Source organism: Danio aesculapii, chromosome 3, assembly GCF_903798145.1.
Source record: "Danio aesculapii chromosome 3, fDanAes4.1, whole genome shotgun sequence".
In the NCBI taxonomy this organism is placed as follows: Eukaryota; Metazoa; Chordata; class Actinopteri; order Cypriniformes; family Danionidae; genus Danio; species Danio aesculapii.
This window is the reverse complement of record NC_079437.1, coordinates 7,285,962-7,303,781: the sequence shown is the minus strand read 5'-3', so window position 1 is coordinate 7,303,781 and position 17,820 is coordinate 7,285,962. Positions and strand designations below refer to the sequence as shown.

The following is a 17,820-nucleotide window of genomic DNA, read 5'->3' as shown; positions in this document are numbered from 1 at the left end:
CACGAGTCGCGACCAAAGTAAACAAAAACAAACAAGGCAAAAATCCCAAAACCTGCGCTGTAAATCCAACAGATGAACTCATGTCCTCAGAAAAAGAAGAAATTATTCATCAGAAAACCCTTTAAAATAAAGCAATCTACAAACACAAGCATGCTGCAGCACGAGCATATAACGTTAAGCTGAATTTCCTTCTGCGAGGATTGAGTAGAGTGAACGACTGAACATAGTAGCTGTAGTTGTGCGCATGCGCGACACACACACACAAACGCACGCACACACAATTCATTCAGGATTCAGGAAATCAAGCCACGGTGATTTAGTAATCTAGCCTATTTTTTTGATAACTAAACACTGAATGTGAAAAAAGGTGAATGCTTTAAACTGTCTAATATTAATAATTTCATGGTCAATATTAAGATTGGGCGCTATCTTAATCATTTGAATCTGTCTCTGGGTCTGTCTCAAGGTGCCGCTGTTTTGCCGGTGTTTTAATGACATCACAGCGCCTCCTTCTGGCGAGCAACAGCAAGAGCGCTTGCTTTAAAAGTGAAAGTGAAAGTAAATATAGATCATAAAAATGCAGAGGATCCCCTTAAAAGCAGAGTGGATGTTTATTTTTAATCTCTGCAGGGAATAACAGATACTTTAGGAACACAACTGGAACAAAAACTGAAGCAGAAGACTCAAGAACAGTTTTTAACACTGCATCACTTGCAGCTATGAGCTGAAAAAGCAGCAAGTTACATTTTTTAGAAAGTCGCAAGCTAATGTGTTGTTAAGAGTTTGTAAAGATCATTTCACCGCATGATGTAGCAACAAATAAAAAATATATATAGACAGATGGACAAACTCAATTACTGGAGGGCCGCAGCTCTGCATAGTTTAACTCCAACCACCTCCAACTCTCAGCTGCTTAATAGTCTCTAGTAGTCTTGAACATCTTGATTAGTTGATTAGCTGTGTTTAATTAGGGTCGGAGCAAAACTGTGCAGAGCTGCGGCCCTCCAGGAATCCAGTTTGAGACCTATCATCTACATAATACAAGTGTTAAAGAAATAAACATGACTTGATATCTGGTAAGATTAAAATGATTGTTATGTTATCAATGCCACGGGACAACAACTTACTGCAAAATCTGCTTTTTTATTAAGCGTGCACACACATAGCAATTTCAGCTATGGACCAATTACCAACCTACATGACATAAGACGTCACACAGGTCCCCGGTAGCAAAAAAAGACAGGCTGCAATAGTAAAGATGTCGTGTTGTGCAGTAGGATGCCAAATTCGACTTATCTTTTACCGTACACCACATTGCTTTAAGGGTAACTGCAGACGTCTTTGGCTAAAAGGGAGCTGAATGAAGTGACGACCTAATTAGAAATGCTGGACTCTGCAGTTCTCATGTTATATCAGGTAAGCTCACGCTATGCTGAATCAGACACATTGCTCGCTTTTGATTGCAGAAATGATTTCAGCAAAAACATTTAAACATGGTGAATTAAACTGCGCACACTGAATGCTCAGAATGAGACGTGAAAATGTAAGTTATTAAGGTAAACTTGGTTTATATTCACACATTCATTCAGTGACAGCTTGTGACACACTCCCTATATTGTTTACCATGGTACTTTGAATATTCGGTCTGAAATAACCTGCAAGTGTGACCTGAAAACAACATTAACACTGTTTATTTGACCGTGAACAATGTTGTATTTGATAGTCATTGGCTGCTATTATGATTTCTCTATTTAGAGTTTGCAAATAATACTTTTATTAAATTATATTATTTAGGAGAAAGTCTGAATGTGCGAATATAAAACCAACTTTACCTCTATGTGTAAGTTCACATACCCTGCTGTACAGGTGCAGTTCTCTGTCAGAATGCAGTCGCGTTGATGATTACCCAGGCCTTGTATAACGTTAACTCCGTCTTCTTTCCTTGTCTTTGGCTAAGCAGAACCTCGGTTTTTAGCTCTACATAGTGTTGAATCTGGTCATCATGGAGCATTATTTCTTGCACATGACCACACAGAACAACATTGTTGACATCCAAACGTCTCTTTAGTAAAATCACTTGGAGCTTTAGTGAGATTGTATATTTGGGGATTGGTCATTTCATCCTATCCAATATCCATTGGGAACAATATATCTTATTTCTAATACAACAACAAACTCTGTACTGCATCGGATGTCATTACCTCGCTGTAAATGCTAGCGCTCCCGTTTTTTTCTGCCACCTCCCTGTTTCTGCCAGTCCGCATCTGCCAAACTATCAAATAATACCTGTCATAAGTATAACCGCATTCACCATCGGGAGGCGCTATAATCACTTTCATAGGAGAATTTTGCTTTCACAATCCAAAATAAATAGTTATCCAACATGTGCACCCCGATAGCTCCGCCCCTTCCGCTACGTGTGCAAAACTGCGGTCATTGAGTGCAAGAAGTGTCTATCATTACACACTTCATTTTACCGGCTGAATGAGTGCATCATCCGGGTAATGAGAGTGCACTTGTTATTTTTAGAGTTTTCAATGATGATGCACTCATTCAATGCACTACTTACACTCTTTATACTACAAAATGGTGTAGAATACATAAGTTTGCGATTTGGGAGCACCTACAGTTTGAGCTACTTATAGGAATTATGGGAGATGTCGGCCCGACAATATTTAATTGGATAAACATTTTTTAGTTTTATGCCTTACCCAGAATATAAAAATACATATAAACACATGTAGATCATTTACTTTAATCAGTACTATTGGACTGTGAAGAGACTTTCAACCAGCACAACAACATATGTTTCTGAAGACAATCACCTACTGCACCTTTAACACTTTCACTTTAGGGTCATGTGAGGTTGTTTGTCTCCAATTAAAGGTGCTGTGACTCTATCTGGCTGAGGGTTGACCAATAGGTCTTTTTACAGACGGTCGAACGCACATCCGGTAGAGCGATAGTTGTGTATGCATACTTCCGGCCGGAGCAACGGAGTCAGATACGCTATAGTTTTCACTACCTCTTTGAAAACTTTGCCAACATTTACCATTTACAGCGGATGTTCATTGTCTTGTTGACCGACATTCTATCATTAGAGAGATATAAGGGAGCTAGGGAGCATACGCAACTATCGCTTTACAGGATGTGCGTTCAACCGTCCGTGTAAAAGGCCTAAAGCAGGTCGCACACCGGAAGCGACGCTCGGCGGCACGCAGCGCCATACATTTCAGAATTCCAAACATAGGTTTCTATCAGAGTACACACACCGGCGCCGCAAGTCGGCGGCTGTCCATGGCGCCCAGCCACGACTCAGGACACTGTTCATTTCTCTGCCGCGCCACAGAGCGCCATCTAAATAGTTCCGTTTAAAATACCATGCAAATGTGCGCGTCTGGTGTGCGATACTTTCAACTGTCATGTGCGCGCCATGTCGCGGCGCTGAGCGACGCATCCGGTGTGTGACGGCCTTTAGGCTACGTGGCATGATCTGTCACGGACAGCCTATAAATTCAAGAAAAGGGGAGGGAGGTTTTCTGAACACATTTTTTTGTTCAATATTATCTATAAATTGTAGTATTGTATGGAGAGTGTACAATATCTTACACAAACTAAGATCCATATTTAGCATTAAATTGTGTCAAGGTTTTTGCTCAACAATGCTGAATTCTGAACTTGTTAAAGGAGAACCTGCTAAATCATCCTAAATGAATGTGCATCAGCCTGACTTATGTGGGACAATATGGGTCTAAACACAACCATAGTTTAATGATTCTGACCACATCTGTGCAGTACCTCTGAATATCAAACCTACCAGAGTGAATTCTGCCTAGCAACAGCTGATGTCACATGATCATGAAGCTTCTGATTATAATATAATGTCCAGATAAGAGGTTTAGATGAACATTCACCAGAAGAGTGTGGTGAACAAGGGAAATCTCTGATGTTAGAGGAATTTCAGAAATCTAACGAGATTTCAGTGTTATATTTTGATTATGGGTATTTGACAGAATATCGTCTTAAATATTTAAATTTATCTTAGATAAAGTTTAAATCAGCAATGATATTATGTCGTGAGAGGTATTTGTTTTTTCACCAAAAAGTTGATAAAAAAGTGTGCGATAATATAGGAATGTCTCTTTTGTTGTAAAGAAAAAAACAACAACAACAAAAAAAATGTGGATTTAATGGAGCCTTTTTTTTAACATTTGTGTGTTAGCAACAGAAGCGGTCATAGTTGGTAAACTCAGAGTGCAGTGAATGGGAGAGTACAGCAAATTAATGTTTTTAACAATCCTATTTGCTCAAACAATAAAAGTAAAATGATAGTGTTATCAAGATTTTCAGAAAAATTAAAACAAAAAAAAAAATTTGTGTGAGACTGAAAATGGTAGAAGATCAACATCAAATTTACTGTCCTGCCCCCACACACACACGACACAAGAGGTATATACCTTTTTGTAATTTGATACTAAAATGATATAATACATAAACACATATAAATGTTCATACGTTTCTTTAAAAAAAAAAATCAAAATATTAAAATCTAAGTGTTAAGAAGTGTGGTTGGGATTAGGCAATCAGGTAGATGATTCAGTGAGGTGATTATCTATGCTGAAAATTGTAGTCTGCATCTACTGGTGTTGTGTGATATATTAGGCGGTGCCACCTTTTGTGTGTGTGTGGTGTAATACATATATACATACAGTCGAAGTCAGAATTATTAGCCCCCCTGAGTTATTAGCCCCCATTTATTTTTTTCCCTAATTTCTGTTTAACAGAGAGCAGATTTCTTCAGCACATTTATAAACATAATAGTGTTAATAACTCATCTCTAATAACTGATTTATTTTCTCTTTATCATGATGACAGTAAATAATATTAGACTAGATATTCTTCAAGATAATAGTATTCAGCTTAAAGTCACATTTAAAGGCTTAACTAGGTTAATTAGGTTAACTAGGCAGGTTAGGGTAATTAGGCAAGTTATTGTATAACGATGGTTTGTTCTGTAGACTATTAAAAACAATATAGCTTAAAGGGGCTAATAATATTGACCTTAAAATGGTGTTTAAAAAATGAAAAACTGCTTTTATTCTAGCTGAAATAAAACAAATAAGACTTTCTCCAGAAGAACAAATATTATCAGACATACTGTGAACATTTCCTGAATCTGTTAAACATCATTTGGGAAATATAAATAAATAATAAGAAATTCAAAGGTGGGCTAATAATTCGTTCTTCAACTGTAAATTCTTGGCAAATGAAATTAGAGGCACTCCCAAATTGATTTATTCATTCATATTCATGTTCATAGCCTTCCATGTATGTTTTATCCGTTTGTTTAACTATAATTATGTTTTATTGCGGCTTTTAAATAAAATTAGAGGCACTGTTTACTGTTTACATTTGACTGTTTTTGTTTTTATTTATTTATTTTTGTTTAAAGCTGCAGTTTTTTTTTTGATAAATAAATTATAAATGTTGATCTTCAAATGTTTGCAGGGATATTACTAGTCTTTGAGGGTGAAGATCACTCAGAATGATCGGCAAAACGTTATGTGTGGATCATGATTAAAGTGCTTATAATCATGGTAAATTCGGCCTGTGATTAGCAAAATAACATTTTACTCACATTTTTGATTTCTAGTTAAAAAACAAAAACATAAAATATTTGATGCAGTGGCGCAGTAGGTAGTGCTGTCGCCTCACAGCAAGAAGGTCGCTGGTTCGAGCCTCGACTGGGTCAGTTGGCGTTTCTGTGTGGAGTTTGCATGTTCTCCTCGTGTTGCCGTGGGTTTCCTCCGGGTGCTCCGGTTTCCCCCACACTCCAAAGACATGCAGTACAGGTGAATTGGGTGAGCTAAATTGTTTGTAGTGTATGAGTGTGAATGAGTGTTTATGGATGTTTCCCAGAGAAGGGTTGCAGCTGGAAGGGCATCCCCTGCGTAAAACATGTGCAGGATAAGTTGGTGGATCATTCTGCTGTGGCGACCCCAGATTAATAAAGGGACTAAGCTGAAAAGAAGATGAATGAATGAAAATATAAAATAATACAGAATAAAAAAACAGCTGTTTTACTCTAATAAAAATTTAGGGAACAAATGCAAAGAAACTTTAGGCCTATATTTCCACAATAATACGACTAGAATGCATGCAATTTATTGTTGTAAATGTCCAAATGATCTGACTATAGAGACAGTTATGTCACAAATATTTTAGGTCGCTATATCAGAAATGGTTCCTGCGAAATGTCCCCCCCTCTCTTTCACTCGACGTATTTGTAACGTCAGCTGTTTAAACGGCTCCGGTTCCGCATTCTGAAAGTGACGTCTAGTCTGAAATCGAAAGCAGAAGTCTCACACTGTTGGAAGCTTTTCAAGAGCATCTGAACACAACCTGTATATCAAAGAAGCTCTTACTAATAAAGGTAAGGTTAATAACTGCATTATTTTTATAAAAAAGGTGTGAAATGATAGAATTTAGGGACCCACGAAAAATAAATGTTTCACATTCAACGTGGGCTTTCTATCGAAAGTAAAATTATCGTTTTCATCAATCACTGAAGTGTTTTTTCAAGACACTTGAAATATATAAATATATAAACCGTCAGTTTCGTACAACTGCCTTTTAAATTAGTCTGAAATAAATAAAGTTTGTTAGCTGCAGTTTCTTTTAAAAAAGTTAAATAAATAGTAAATAAATAGCTTTTAAAATTGCTTTTAACTCTGCATTCTATTTACATTAATTAAACTATTTACAATGTCAAATTTTGTACAGCTACAGAAATATCTAAACAATATTTATTCAGCTTTTTTTCTCATTTATTTAATATTTTAGCCTCAGCTACTATAAAAGGCATTAAACCCAATATATGATTGTTATGATGGGATCAACGCTCACTCATATAGCCTAAACGAACCTGTAAATGTCCACTCAACAAATGAAATGAAATGAAATCTTTTAGGAGAGAACGCTTTTCTGCCGTAAAGAACATTTTGCAGAATGAAAAGCTTCTTTTGATGTCAAATCTTCATGGAGTATTCACAGTGAATAAAGTGTACGGTGATGTTGTTTACTCTTCACTTCTGTTTCATAACTCCAAGAATCACAACATAGAAATGTGAATTCTGCCTGACAACAGCTGATTTCACATCCTCTGTTGTGATGCGTCTCGGTCAGTAATTGTGTCTTTATTTCAACATAACATATTAAAGTGACTACTTGAGGATTACACTTTTATTCTCCAAACAAGTCTTTAGAAAAGACCTGCATGCATTCTCATTCCCTTTGGGAATTTGTCATAGTTCCACTGCACATTTAAAATGCATCATTTGCTTACTCTCCATTTCTCTCCTCTCTAAATCAAAAAGGAATGATCTAGGAGCATACATATATTTCAATAAAGTGAAAGAAGCACTAATTAAAGCTGATTTCTGAGTTCTCAAGGCTTCCTGTCTTTGTTTCCAACATATTTAGATCAGTTATTATTAACTGCTTTAATTTCAAGGTACTTCATTTCTCTCTTAAAACAAATATTTTCAATCATACAAATGTTTTCAATCATTTCTTCTTTCCAATTCTTTCACATTAATTATATTTCTAGCAAAATTATACATATTGTAATAAGTTTATGTTAAAATGTCTATAAAACAACTATTAATAAAAATCCATTATAATCACTGATCGCATTTAACAGAGTGAAAGAGAGGAATCTCACTCTCCATTCTCAGCTTCCATTCTCACATCGCACCATGAGGTCAAAATAAATTTATTACACTAAATAACCAATTTAAAATAAGTAAGAAGAAGAACAAACAACAAAGCGAAAGAGAGAAAAAATAAACAAATGAATAAAGAACTTTTAAATAATAGAATAAAGAAACAATTTTACAATAAAAAGGAAAAAAAAAGAAAAAAAAGGACAATCTCAATGGGGTCGATCACACCAAACATGCTGTTCAGTTCTGAATGCGCTGCGCCTTTAATGTCGGCTACATAACTGCTGCTCAGCTTACACTCATCATCATCAGTTCTCTTCTCAGCGGATCACTCAGTAACTCAATAACACAGGATATTGGATTATTTCAATATCAGGGAGCACAGAGAGAGTATCGGGCATGTTTAAAAATTGTGGATTAATGCTTATTGGAGATGCAAACAATTAAAAGACAGAAGTATGGCATCAGTTTTGTTTATTACGCAATCAAAAATATTTAGTTCGAGAGCAAAACTAAGTATATTTTAATAAAAAAATAAAACATTGTTAAAACTTATTTTAATTTTAAATAAGCTTGAAAAATACCTTGGCTTTTTATGCATTTAACACTTTTTATTTTGCATTCGTGAAATGTGTTCTCAGTTCTGCTGTCACTTTGTGTGGATGTTAAAGTTTTGCCTGACTTTAAATGTACTGCAACTCAGTGGGTGGTCTCTACCTGCCGGGGTGAAAGACCTAACCCTATTGGTCACTTACAGATTGGTGACGTCCAATGTTTCCTATCTTCACACTTCTATAGAGACGACACACGTGGTTCATTCAGTGCTTAATGCAAATACATAAAGACCGTGATTCCAATAAAGTAGATTAATGCATTTAATCAGTTTCATTCATTTATTTACTTTCCTTTAGGTTAGTCCCTTTTTTACCAGGGGTCACCACAGTGGAATGAGCAAGGCACCCCGGCGTTAGAAGCAATAGCTGCAAACTGCTAGAGTGTATGCTCACTCTGTGTGTGTGTGTGTGTGTGCTCACTTGGATGGGGCAAATGCAAATGACCAATTTTGAGTATGGGCAACCACGCTTGACAACACTTCACATGCTTTTGTCTTTGTAACATTTGTACAACATTTTGTACTTCCCTACATTTTATTGTGTAATTTATGTATAACACTATAACTTAATGAAATGCACTTGATTACTGTAAAATATTTACATTCCGTTTACAGTTTAACCATATTTTAACTGTAAAGTTCAGGCAACCACAGCTGCCAGTTTTATACCCTAAATTTTACAGACCTTTTTTACAGTGTAAGAACAAACACCAACAACACACAAACATACACACACACACACACACACACACACACTTACACAAAAACATAAATAAAACCAAACACAAAAACAATTAATACAATAAAAACGACAACAATAATAGAGAAAAACAGCAGTACAGTCCAGGTTCATACATCCTGACAAATATGGCCTCACTCCACGACTATAAGCTGGAAATCAAACCCCGATAACATAATTATACTCTTTATAATTGGGGTCCAGGGCCTTTCTGACAATATTTTTATTCTGTATAAACTACATTATGCCCAAATACTTTGATTGTTGTTACATATCCTTTTCACAAAAATAAGTGATTTGATATGATTTTACTGTAACAACTGTCTCTTTCCTTCACACACCATATTAATACTGTTTGTTTCTAGGCTTTCAAGTTAAATTAGAAGAACCAGACAAGATGTCAGATCTGTGTTTAAGCCTGGTCTTGCTGGGAGGAACTGGCACTGGCAAAAGCTCAACAGGAAACACATTACTGGGACGACAAGCTTTCGTATTGAGCAAAAGTCCAGCTTCAGTCCCTCAAGATGTAGTTGCTGAGTTTGGTGAAATCTGTGGAATACCCATCGCTGTTTATGACACACCAGGGCTTTCTGGTACAGAGAGGAAAGAGGAGCTTCACAAACATCTGGAAGTTCTCCAGAAATGTGAATCAGGGCCCTGTGTTTATCTGCTGGTTCTCCAGCTTGACAGATTCACTGAAGACGAGAGAAAAAGTGTGGAGAAGATTGAAGAGCTGCTGGGAGAAAAACGCTTGCAGAATGCCTGGATTCTCTTTACTGGAGGAGACAAACTGGAGGAAGAAAACAAAAGCATAAATAAACTTATCAACGATACTGAAGCACTGAAGAAACTCATTCAGAAATATGAGGGCAGATACCACGTGTTCAATAACAAATGCACAGAAGAACATAACCAAATAATAGATCTTACATGTAGAGTTTATCAGAGGGAGAATGAGAATGGTAAGTTTCATACAACCGTATTGAAAGAGATTATTTTACCCATTGATCACAATCATTAGAATACAATTTCTCATTTCTCATGAATACTTTCTTGCATGTCATGATTTTGCCAAGTACGATGCGATCCTGGATTAATATTTGTGTTTGTCCTGGAACATCATGTTTGTTGGAAAATGTAATCTATACCTATTCCCTACTCCTACACCCAAACATACAACCGTACATTATTCCCAGACCCAGAGGGGAATAATAGTTTGATCACACTCATGTAGGAGTGCACAAACCTAACCATAAGCCTAAACTTCACATAAATGGTAAATAAATCCCTTAATTCTGATTGGCTGATTGGAATGTTGTTCCAGGATCAACATAGATGTTCATCCAGGAGTATGTCAACTTGGTGAAATCAGGTTGGCGATACTTTCTTTCAGTCATTTGGGCAAATTTGCACAGGCTTACCATGAAAAGAGTAAAAACTTTTATAAATAACTAATTGAATATGTGTTGTAACTTGACAAAATATGAATGTCATTTTGTAAACAAATCATTTATTTGTGTAAATATTCTCCTTTATAGCATTACTATTGCAGGTAACAATATCAGTGTATGTTAGAATAGGCTAAGTTTAAAGTGTGCATTTTGTAATATAACCAAAATATAACATGACAATTACATTTTTATATACGACTGTTTTGTTTTAATTTACAGTATTAAAAAAGAGACAACGAAGAATCCCTATCAACAGCCAGGTTTTTTCTACCTCCAGCTCTTCCTCCAGACGGATTGTTCTTCTGGGTAAATCTGGTGTTGGTAAAAGTGCAGCTGGAAACACAATCCTGGGACAGAAAGAGTTCACATCTGTAATGAGCACAAATTCAGTAACCAGTGAATGTTCAGCAGCTCAGGCCACAGTTTCAGGCAGATCTGTGTCTGTAGTCGACACTCCTGGATTCTTTGACACAAAGATGAATCCTGAAGCGTTAATGATGGCGATCGCTAGAAGTGTGTGGTTGTCCAAAGCTGGACCTCACGCTTTCCTCATTGTGTTTCCTGTGAACATGAGATTCACTGAACAGGAGCAGCAGATTCCTCAGATGATTGAGCAGATGTTTGGTGAAGAAGTGTTGAAATACTCCATCATTCTCTTTACTCATGGAGATCTGCTGGATGGAAAAAGTATAGAGGAGCTCATTAAAGAGAATAGGGCTTTAAGTCAGCTAGTAGATCAGTGTGGAGGCAGATATCAGCTGTTCAACAACAGAGATGTGAATAACAGACAGCAGGTGGAAGATCTACTGCAGAAGATTGACTCAATGATAGAGCAGAATGGAGGAGCACACTACAGTAATGAGATTTATGAAGACGCTCAGAGACTCAGACAAGAGGAAGAAGAGAGGAGATTGAGAGAGGAAGAGGAGAGAAAACGACAATTGGAGAAACAAAGACAAGATGAGATTGACAGAGTGAGGAAGGAGACTGAGGAGAGAGTCAGAGCAGATGAAGAGAAAAAAAAACAGGAGAAACAAAAACAAGATGAGATTGAAAGAGTCAAAGCAGATGAAGAGAAAAAGAAACAGGAGAAACAAAAACAAGATGAGATTGAAAGAGTCAAAGCTGAAAGACATAAATCAGCGAGTGAAAGTAAATTTAGGGAGTTTTTTTGGAAGCATCGATATTATTTTTTTTGGGCTGCAGTTGGGGCTGCTGTTGGAGGTGTTGTTGGAGGTGTTGTTGGAGGTGTTGTTGGAGGTGTTGTTGGAGGTGTTGTTGGAGGTGTTGTTGGAGGTGTTGTTGGAGGTGTTGTTGGATGGGCTGGTGTAAGGGCTTATTACAAGAAGAAAGAGGGTTCTGATGATGGGACACGCACTCAGACAGACTGATATTGAAGACACTCCAAATAAATCAGTCACTTATTCAGTTAGTTTATTGGACCACTTCAGTACTCAAGTACACAAGATGGCCGCTATGGTTTGAGTGTCTATGTGCCTACGGGCTTATGCCTTCACTCGGTATAAACGGGTCACTATTATTAATCACAGTTTTTTTGCTGTCCTGTATATATGTATTTTCCATTAATTGATCAGAGCTCATATTTGCCTACTTATCCTTTTTCTCACAATGGACAAATCTGAAATTTTGCTTCGATCAATTTGGGGTGCTATACAGCAAATAAAATCTAAAATTATCATGCATTTCTACACAAAAATTCAACAATCTACAAACTGGTTTGAGCATGATTCAAAATTCTTTCCCCTGTCTTTCTGAACTGAATCTGAAAGAGTGAGTTCAAATGAGGATGATCTGACAAAACATGTCAAAAGCAAAATAAAATGCCTAAAACAAAAAACAAAAGCAATCTGTAAAATCTTTGCTTACTTTTTATAATTTTTTTTCAGCATTTTATTTTCATTTTTAGCTGCTTATCTGTTTTAAAACTACATTCAAGCCCAAGTTTTTGAGTTTCTAGGGAAAAGTTGATATTCTTAGTCTACATTTTCCTGGATTACAGCAAATCTCATTTAAAGAAATGGCATCATGCTGCCACTTTTTTTCCCTATTGTAAATCAGCTGGTACAGTTTATTTAATTTAAATGCTTATGTTGCTAAGATAAACATATACGGCTCCTTGTAATATTTTGTTTTTTACTGAGCTTGTAGCCTCTTTAAAAACTTAATGGCATATTGCAGGTCTCAGTCATTTAATGGGATAAGCAAAATAATGTGTAATACTTAATAAATGATTCATAGTGTGTAGTTATAAAGCATTAGCAACTAGTTAATAATTTATTAAATTTAGCTCAAATTAGTGGAGCCTGTTCAGCAGTGTGGAGCCACAAAACAGATTAACAACAAGCTCATAATAGACAGTACGTCATATAATACACAATAAAAAGAGTACATTCAAACAAATTGATAATCTTAAAAAAGAAATTTGATGTTTTTTTAAACAGCGTAGTTTAAAAACAACTAGTGAAGAAGATTTTTATTAACTAAACCTACAGTATATGAAGACACATTTAATTGGGTGAGTGGAGGGCCCTACGTATCTGCCATTATATATCTTTGAAAACAGGTGATAGGTTAAGGCAAAGAGGTCATAAAAGAGCCTGAGAGAGGACTTGGGGATGCATTGAGAACCATCTGTGTGAGAAAGGCATGAAATGTATACAACACATGTTGAAACTGTCATGTATGTTTGAAAAGACATATACTGTATGGGAGAGAAGAGTCCAGTTTAGATGTTTGAAACATAGATACTAGTCATGATTACCAAATGTCAACTGTATGTGAAAAAACCGTGATGATTATATTAGATCTGTACATTATAAGGGCCAACAAGAAGAGGGGTCTTTAAATAGGGGTCGTAAAGGAGTAGGAGCTGGGAGAGGCCTGTTGAACCAGTAAACAGCTGTGAAAACACAAAGGTGGGAGGTTAAAGGGGATAGCAAATTTGAGGGACATTAGATATGTCCTGGGGAGAGACTGAGATGGGTCTGCTCCAGGCTGTCTCTGCTTTTTTGGGAAATATTCCAATAAAGTATATTCTTCTGATATTCATAACCCCAGTCTGAGTTTGATTCAGTAAGAGGAAAGCCAGAAACCACATCACTGGACATTAAACATTAAAAAATATTGTTTAAAAACAGTAAACTTAAAGTGCAATTTATGTGATTAAATTTTGTTTGACAGTTTAAGTATCCAGATCCTGGCAAATTTTTTTAGTTTTTAATGCATGAAAGGCATTATTTCACAGAATAATGCAGATTCATTGAAGCAGAGAGGACACAGTAGTTCCTGGGCATACTACCCTCTAATATCTTTCAGTGTTCATCAGACAGTCACTTGAAAAAACACCATTCTTTATCACAATTAAAATGCATAGGTCAAACCTAGGAGGACACAAGCTCTGGGAATGTAGTCGAGAGCCATGTTTCCACTCACGGGCCTAAAGCGAGTGTGCCAATTCGAGCCAGTGCCAATCGTGTTTCCACAGTTACTTTTGGGGCCTGATCGGATACCTTGGGCTAAAGCAGTCCAGCTGGGGCTTTAGGGCAAAGTGAAAGCAAAGGCAGAGTTTGCACGAGTCTGGTAAAGATAAGGTCTGCCAGTGACTTTAGGCAGTCACTTGTAGAAGGCCCCCGTTCTGGTCAACATTATTGCCATCACAAGCCGTTCAGTTCCTGTCGGTTCTTCATTGTCCAATACCATAGAACAGTAAGAATAAAAATGAATAAAAGAGAAACTATGTTAACAATCTGTTATTATGTTATGATGTATTTGTAGGGCAGTGTTTTGTTTTGTTCCCAAGATGTCACTATGACACAGTTTTACCAAGGTATCTTGAAGTTTCTTGTGTTGTATGAGTCTCTTGGCATACCGTAGTGTTGAAAAATGCGTAGTGCACCATATTTTCCTCAGAAGGGCACCTATCAGTGTTGATAACACAAACTGTCAAATAAATGGTTGTGTCACGATAGCGAACCTCTCTTTGCCTGCATCTTCTGTTTATCACCCCACAAACACATACAACACAACGCAGAGTAGCAGCGGTGGTGCTAGAGGCCAGCGAGCATGCAGAGAGCGAGTGGGTTACATATTCATTCATTTTTTAGGGGGAGGTCGGCTCCCCTGAAATGTTTTGTGAAATTTTGGGGAGTCTCAAAAATATTGACAACGTATTATTTTGAGGTGTAGTTTTAGTATTGTGTAATGTGGTCATGGATTATTATGTGTAAAAGTGCAAAAATATCAATCATCCATGGAGGACGGCGATTCATATGCTTTCATATGGACGTTGAGACACTGCTTATTCATTATCCGAAACAAATGATGTGACGTTGTGTTTAGTTTTATTTGCTTCATACAGTAGGCCAATACAAAGTTTTTTTTAAACACCGTGACATTGCTGTAGTAAACATGTTGGACAATTAAGCTGAAACAGGGTAAACTTGACAAAACAGAACCCCTTTCACAATGGTGTTTCTTTCATTTTCCAATTCGCGATTATGTTTTACCGGAGTGAAAAGTGAGATCTCATGACATTCTATAGGCCTATGTAAAATAAAAAAGCATATGCTGTTTTTAATGTTACCATCTTGATCCTAAAGAGCAAATAGAAAAATGATTGACAAATAAATAACATTATTTTAATGTTAAGTGAAACATATTCATGTTTATTGATTTGATATAAATGAAGTATTCCTCTCACAGAAGCACTGCAGGTTAAATTAGACACCGATGTTCTGTTGTTTAGGCTGCTGCTGTTCCTGCATGTAAAAAAAAATCCCTTAAAAGATATTTTCCAACGTCAAAGAGAGTTATTGATGGGAAAACTAGACAAAGAAAGTGGGCTTCCCCAAAGGGTTGTTGTTTGATTGGATATGGATGCGGACGGAAGTTAACGAGAATTATTTATATTATTTATTAAATTTCCCATTTATTGTATTTTATTAACGCCTACCCCCACCTCAAGCCTAAACCCGTCACAGTAACATTAAAACAGTAGTTGTACTGAGTATTATTTTTGTTATCTATTACAGTGTTTCCCAACCCTGTTCCTGTAGGCACACCAACAGTCCACATTTTCATTCTCTCCCTAATCAAACACACCGGAAACAACTTATCATAACATCAGAAGAGACTCCAAAACCTGAAGTTAATGGGTCAGATGAGGGAAACATCCAAAACATGAACTGTTGGTGTGCCTCCAGGAACAGGGTTGGGAAACACTGATCTATTAAATTACCCAATAAATTGTATTTAATCAATGTCTACCCCCACCCCAACCCTAAACCCAACCGTCACAGTACTGTAACAATATTAATTATTGTTATAGTGTTTTGTTAAAGTGTTGCTATATTAATGTGCATATCGCACTTCTAGCTGGCTGCATATCTGATCTAGACTTTACCCCCCCCCCCCATCCATTCCAGTCCAGTCATCCTTTAGTCCATTAATTTTCCTGATACACACTTGCTGGTTGATGTGTCTCCTCTGCCTCTGACACTGTCATGATCACCAGCAATCTACAACCAGGGATCACTGGTAAATACACTCACATTCACATATACTACAAATCCGGCATGTTATGGACTACAACACCCAGTCATGCAACACACACACACACAACCGGTTCCAGATTCTGACTGATTACCCTCTCACAGCCGAAGCTGCTCAAACACACACACACTGTTGCTGAGACGTGTCTACTGTTTGTGACACTACAACACATTTTCCTTTTTCTTGCTTTGTGGTGTTTTTTGATCCCTGCCTCGTTTATTTGTTTATTCCTGTCTGCTGCCTGCCTCTGACCATCTGCCTGCCTACTGACTACGATTCTGGATTGCCCCTGTGTTGACCATTGCTTGTCTGAACATTCTAATAATTCCGCATTTGGATCCACACCCCTGTTGTCAGCGTCACAGAAGACTCAGCCACACAATGGATCCAGCGGGTATTGCAATCATGCATCTTCGTCAGGAAGCCCAGTCTATAGAAGAATATGTGGAGGAATTCATTGGACTGACACATCTAACATCCATTAGTGAGTTGTGTTTAATGATTTTCTTTCGTGGAGGACTTTCTGAGACCCTTTATTCCACTATGCCTTTGCACGAACCCCATGGGACTTTAGAAAATTACATTGATCTTGCATGGCAACTGAGTGGGTCCCCTTTCACTTTGGGCAAAGTGGAGGAGACCAGGGCTCTGAATCAAGGAACGCAAACGAAAAACGGAAACGAATGACATTTGTTCTGAACAGAAACGTTTACTGTTAAACGGTTAATAACGTTATTTTATCGTTCTCTTTTTTATATGAATTTGGGAGACAAAAAGCATTCATTTAAAGCATGTGTACAAATGCTACGGTGACGCATACAACATGAAATGCCCGCGAAGCAGACGTCATAAGCAAGAGTCATTTCTGATGCGAAGAGCTTGTCTTAAAGGTTACCGAGAACCTGCTCTTTCATGTACAAAGGTATGTTTCGGTTTAAGGTTTTGCTATTAAAACTTGTATTTATACTAGATGAAGTATAGATTGTCGATTATTTTTAGATGGGTCTCCATGAAGAAAATCCTTTTGTTAACATTTTTATTATGACAAATCATCTGGTAAATCGATCTGTAATATTAAAGGATGAGGGGCAGATCATAAACATGATAGATAAAGTTTTGAATGACGATACATTATCAAACCACTCTCATTTTCCATTCGGAGAATTACAGTATTTAATAGCTTAGTCATTATAAACAATCTATTAATAAAATACATTATTTACAAGGCTACTGCAGAATTAACCGAATATTCAATATGATCCACATAATGATCACAGTGAAATGAGGCAAGCGGTCGCTTTATATAAACTATAAATGTCTGGCCGTGATGCGTGTTTAGGCCTATGCCAGTCTATAAAAAGATAATATAGCTTGAAACACTTTAATATTTTAGAGGAAGTGGGTAAAGTTTGCACAACCAATGTTTGGTCTTATTAACCTGCTGCCCATAATTAAACGTCATGTCGCTTACTTTTTGATTAATTGACCCGCGGATTAACGGCAGCACCAGCGGACATAAACCCTGTTATGCACAGATCTCGTTTATGTGTCCCCAATATGCAAAGTCAAGAGAGTGCAGGACTCCATAGGGTAACGTAAACTGCACACACTTGATTATGTAATGTGTGAAATCGGGGACGCGTCTCACAGTGCAAAGCATAACTTATTAAATGTCCATGCTTAATCGGTTATCAATAAAATCTATCGGTTTTAAAGCATTAC

At 37.0% G+C, this 17,820-nt stretch overlaps 2 protein-coding genes across 2 annotated transcripts in view; one reads left to right on the top strand and one right to left on the bottom strand.

Annotated features, from left to right (window-relative positions):
• The window catches only part of micall1b.2 (MICAL like 1b, duplicate 2), a 32,536-nt gene extending 32,454 nt beyond the window's left edge, over window positions 1–82 (bottom strand). The window contains exon 1 of the mRNA XM_056448972.1: window positions 53–82. Within this exon, the coding sequence (XP_056304947.1) occupies window positions 53–82 (30 nt within the window). The remainder of the gene's footprint in view (window positions 1–52) is intronic.
• A 6,273-nt stretch (window positions 83–6,355) lies between these two features.
• Window positions 6,356–14,515, top strand: LOC130220766 (GTPase IMAP family member 8-like). Its single transcript, XM_056453002.1, has 3 exons — window positions 6,356–6,433; window positions 9,442–10,038; window positions 10,747–14,515. The coding sequence occupies exons 2-3, from the start codon at window positions 9,474–9,476 to the stop codon at window positions 11,916–11,918; spliced, it is 1,737 nt and encodes a 578-aa protein (XP_056308977.1). The 5' UTR covers window positions 6,356–6,433; window positions 9,442–9,473; the 3' UTR covers window positions 11,919–14,515.
• The last annotated feature ends 3,305 nt before the right edge of the window (window positions 14,516–17,820 follow it).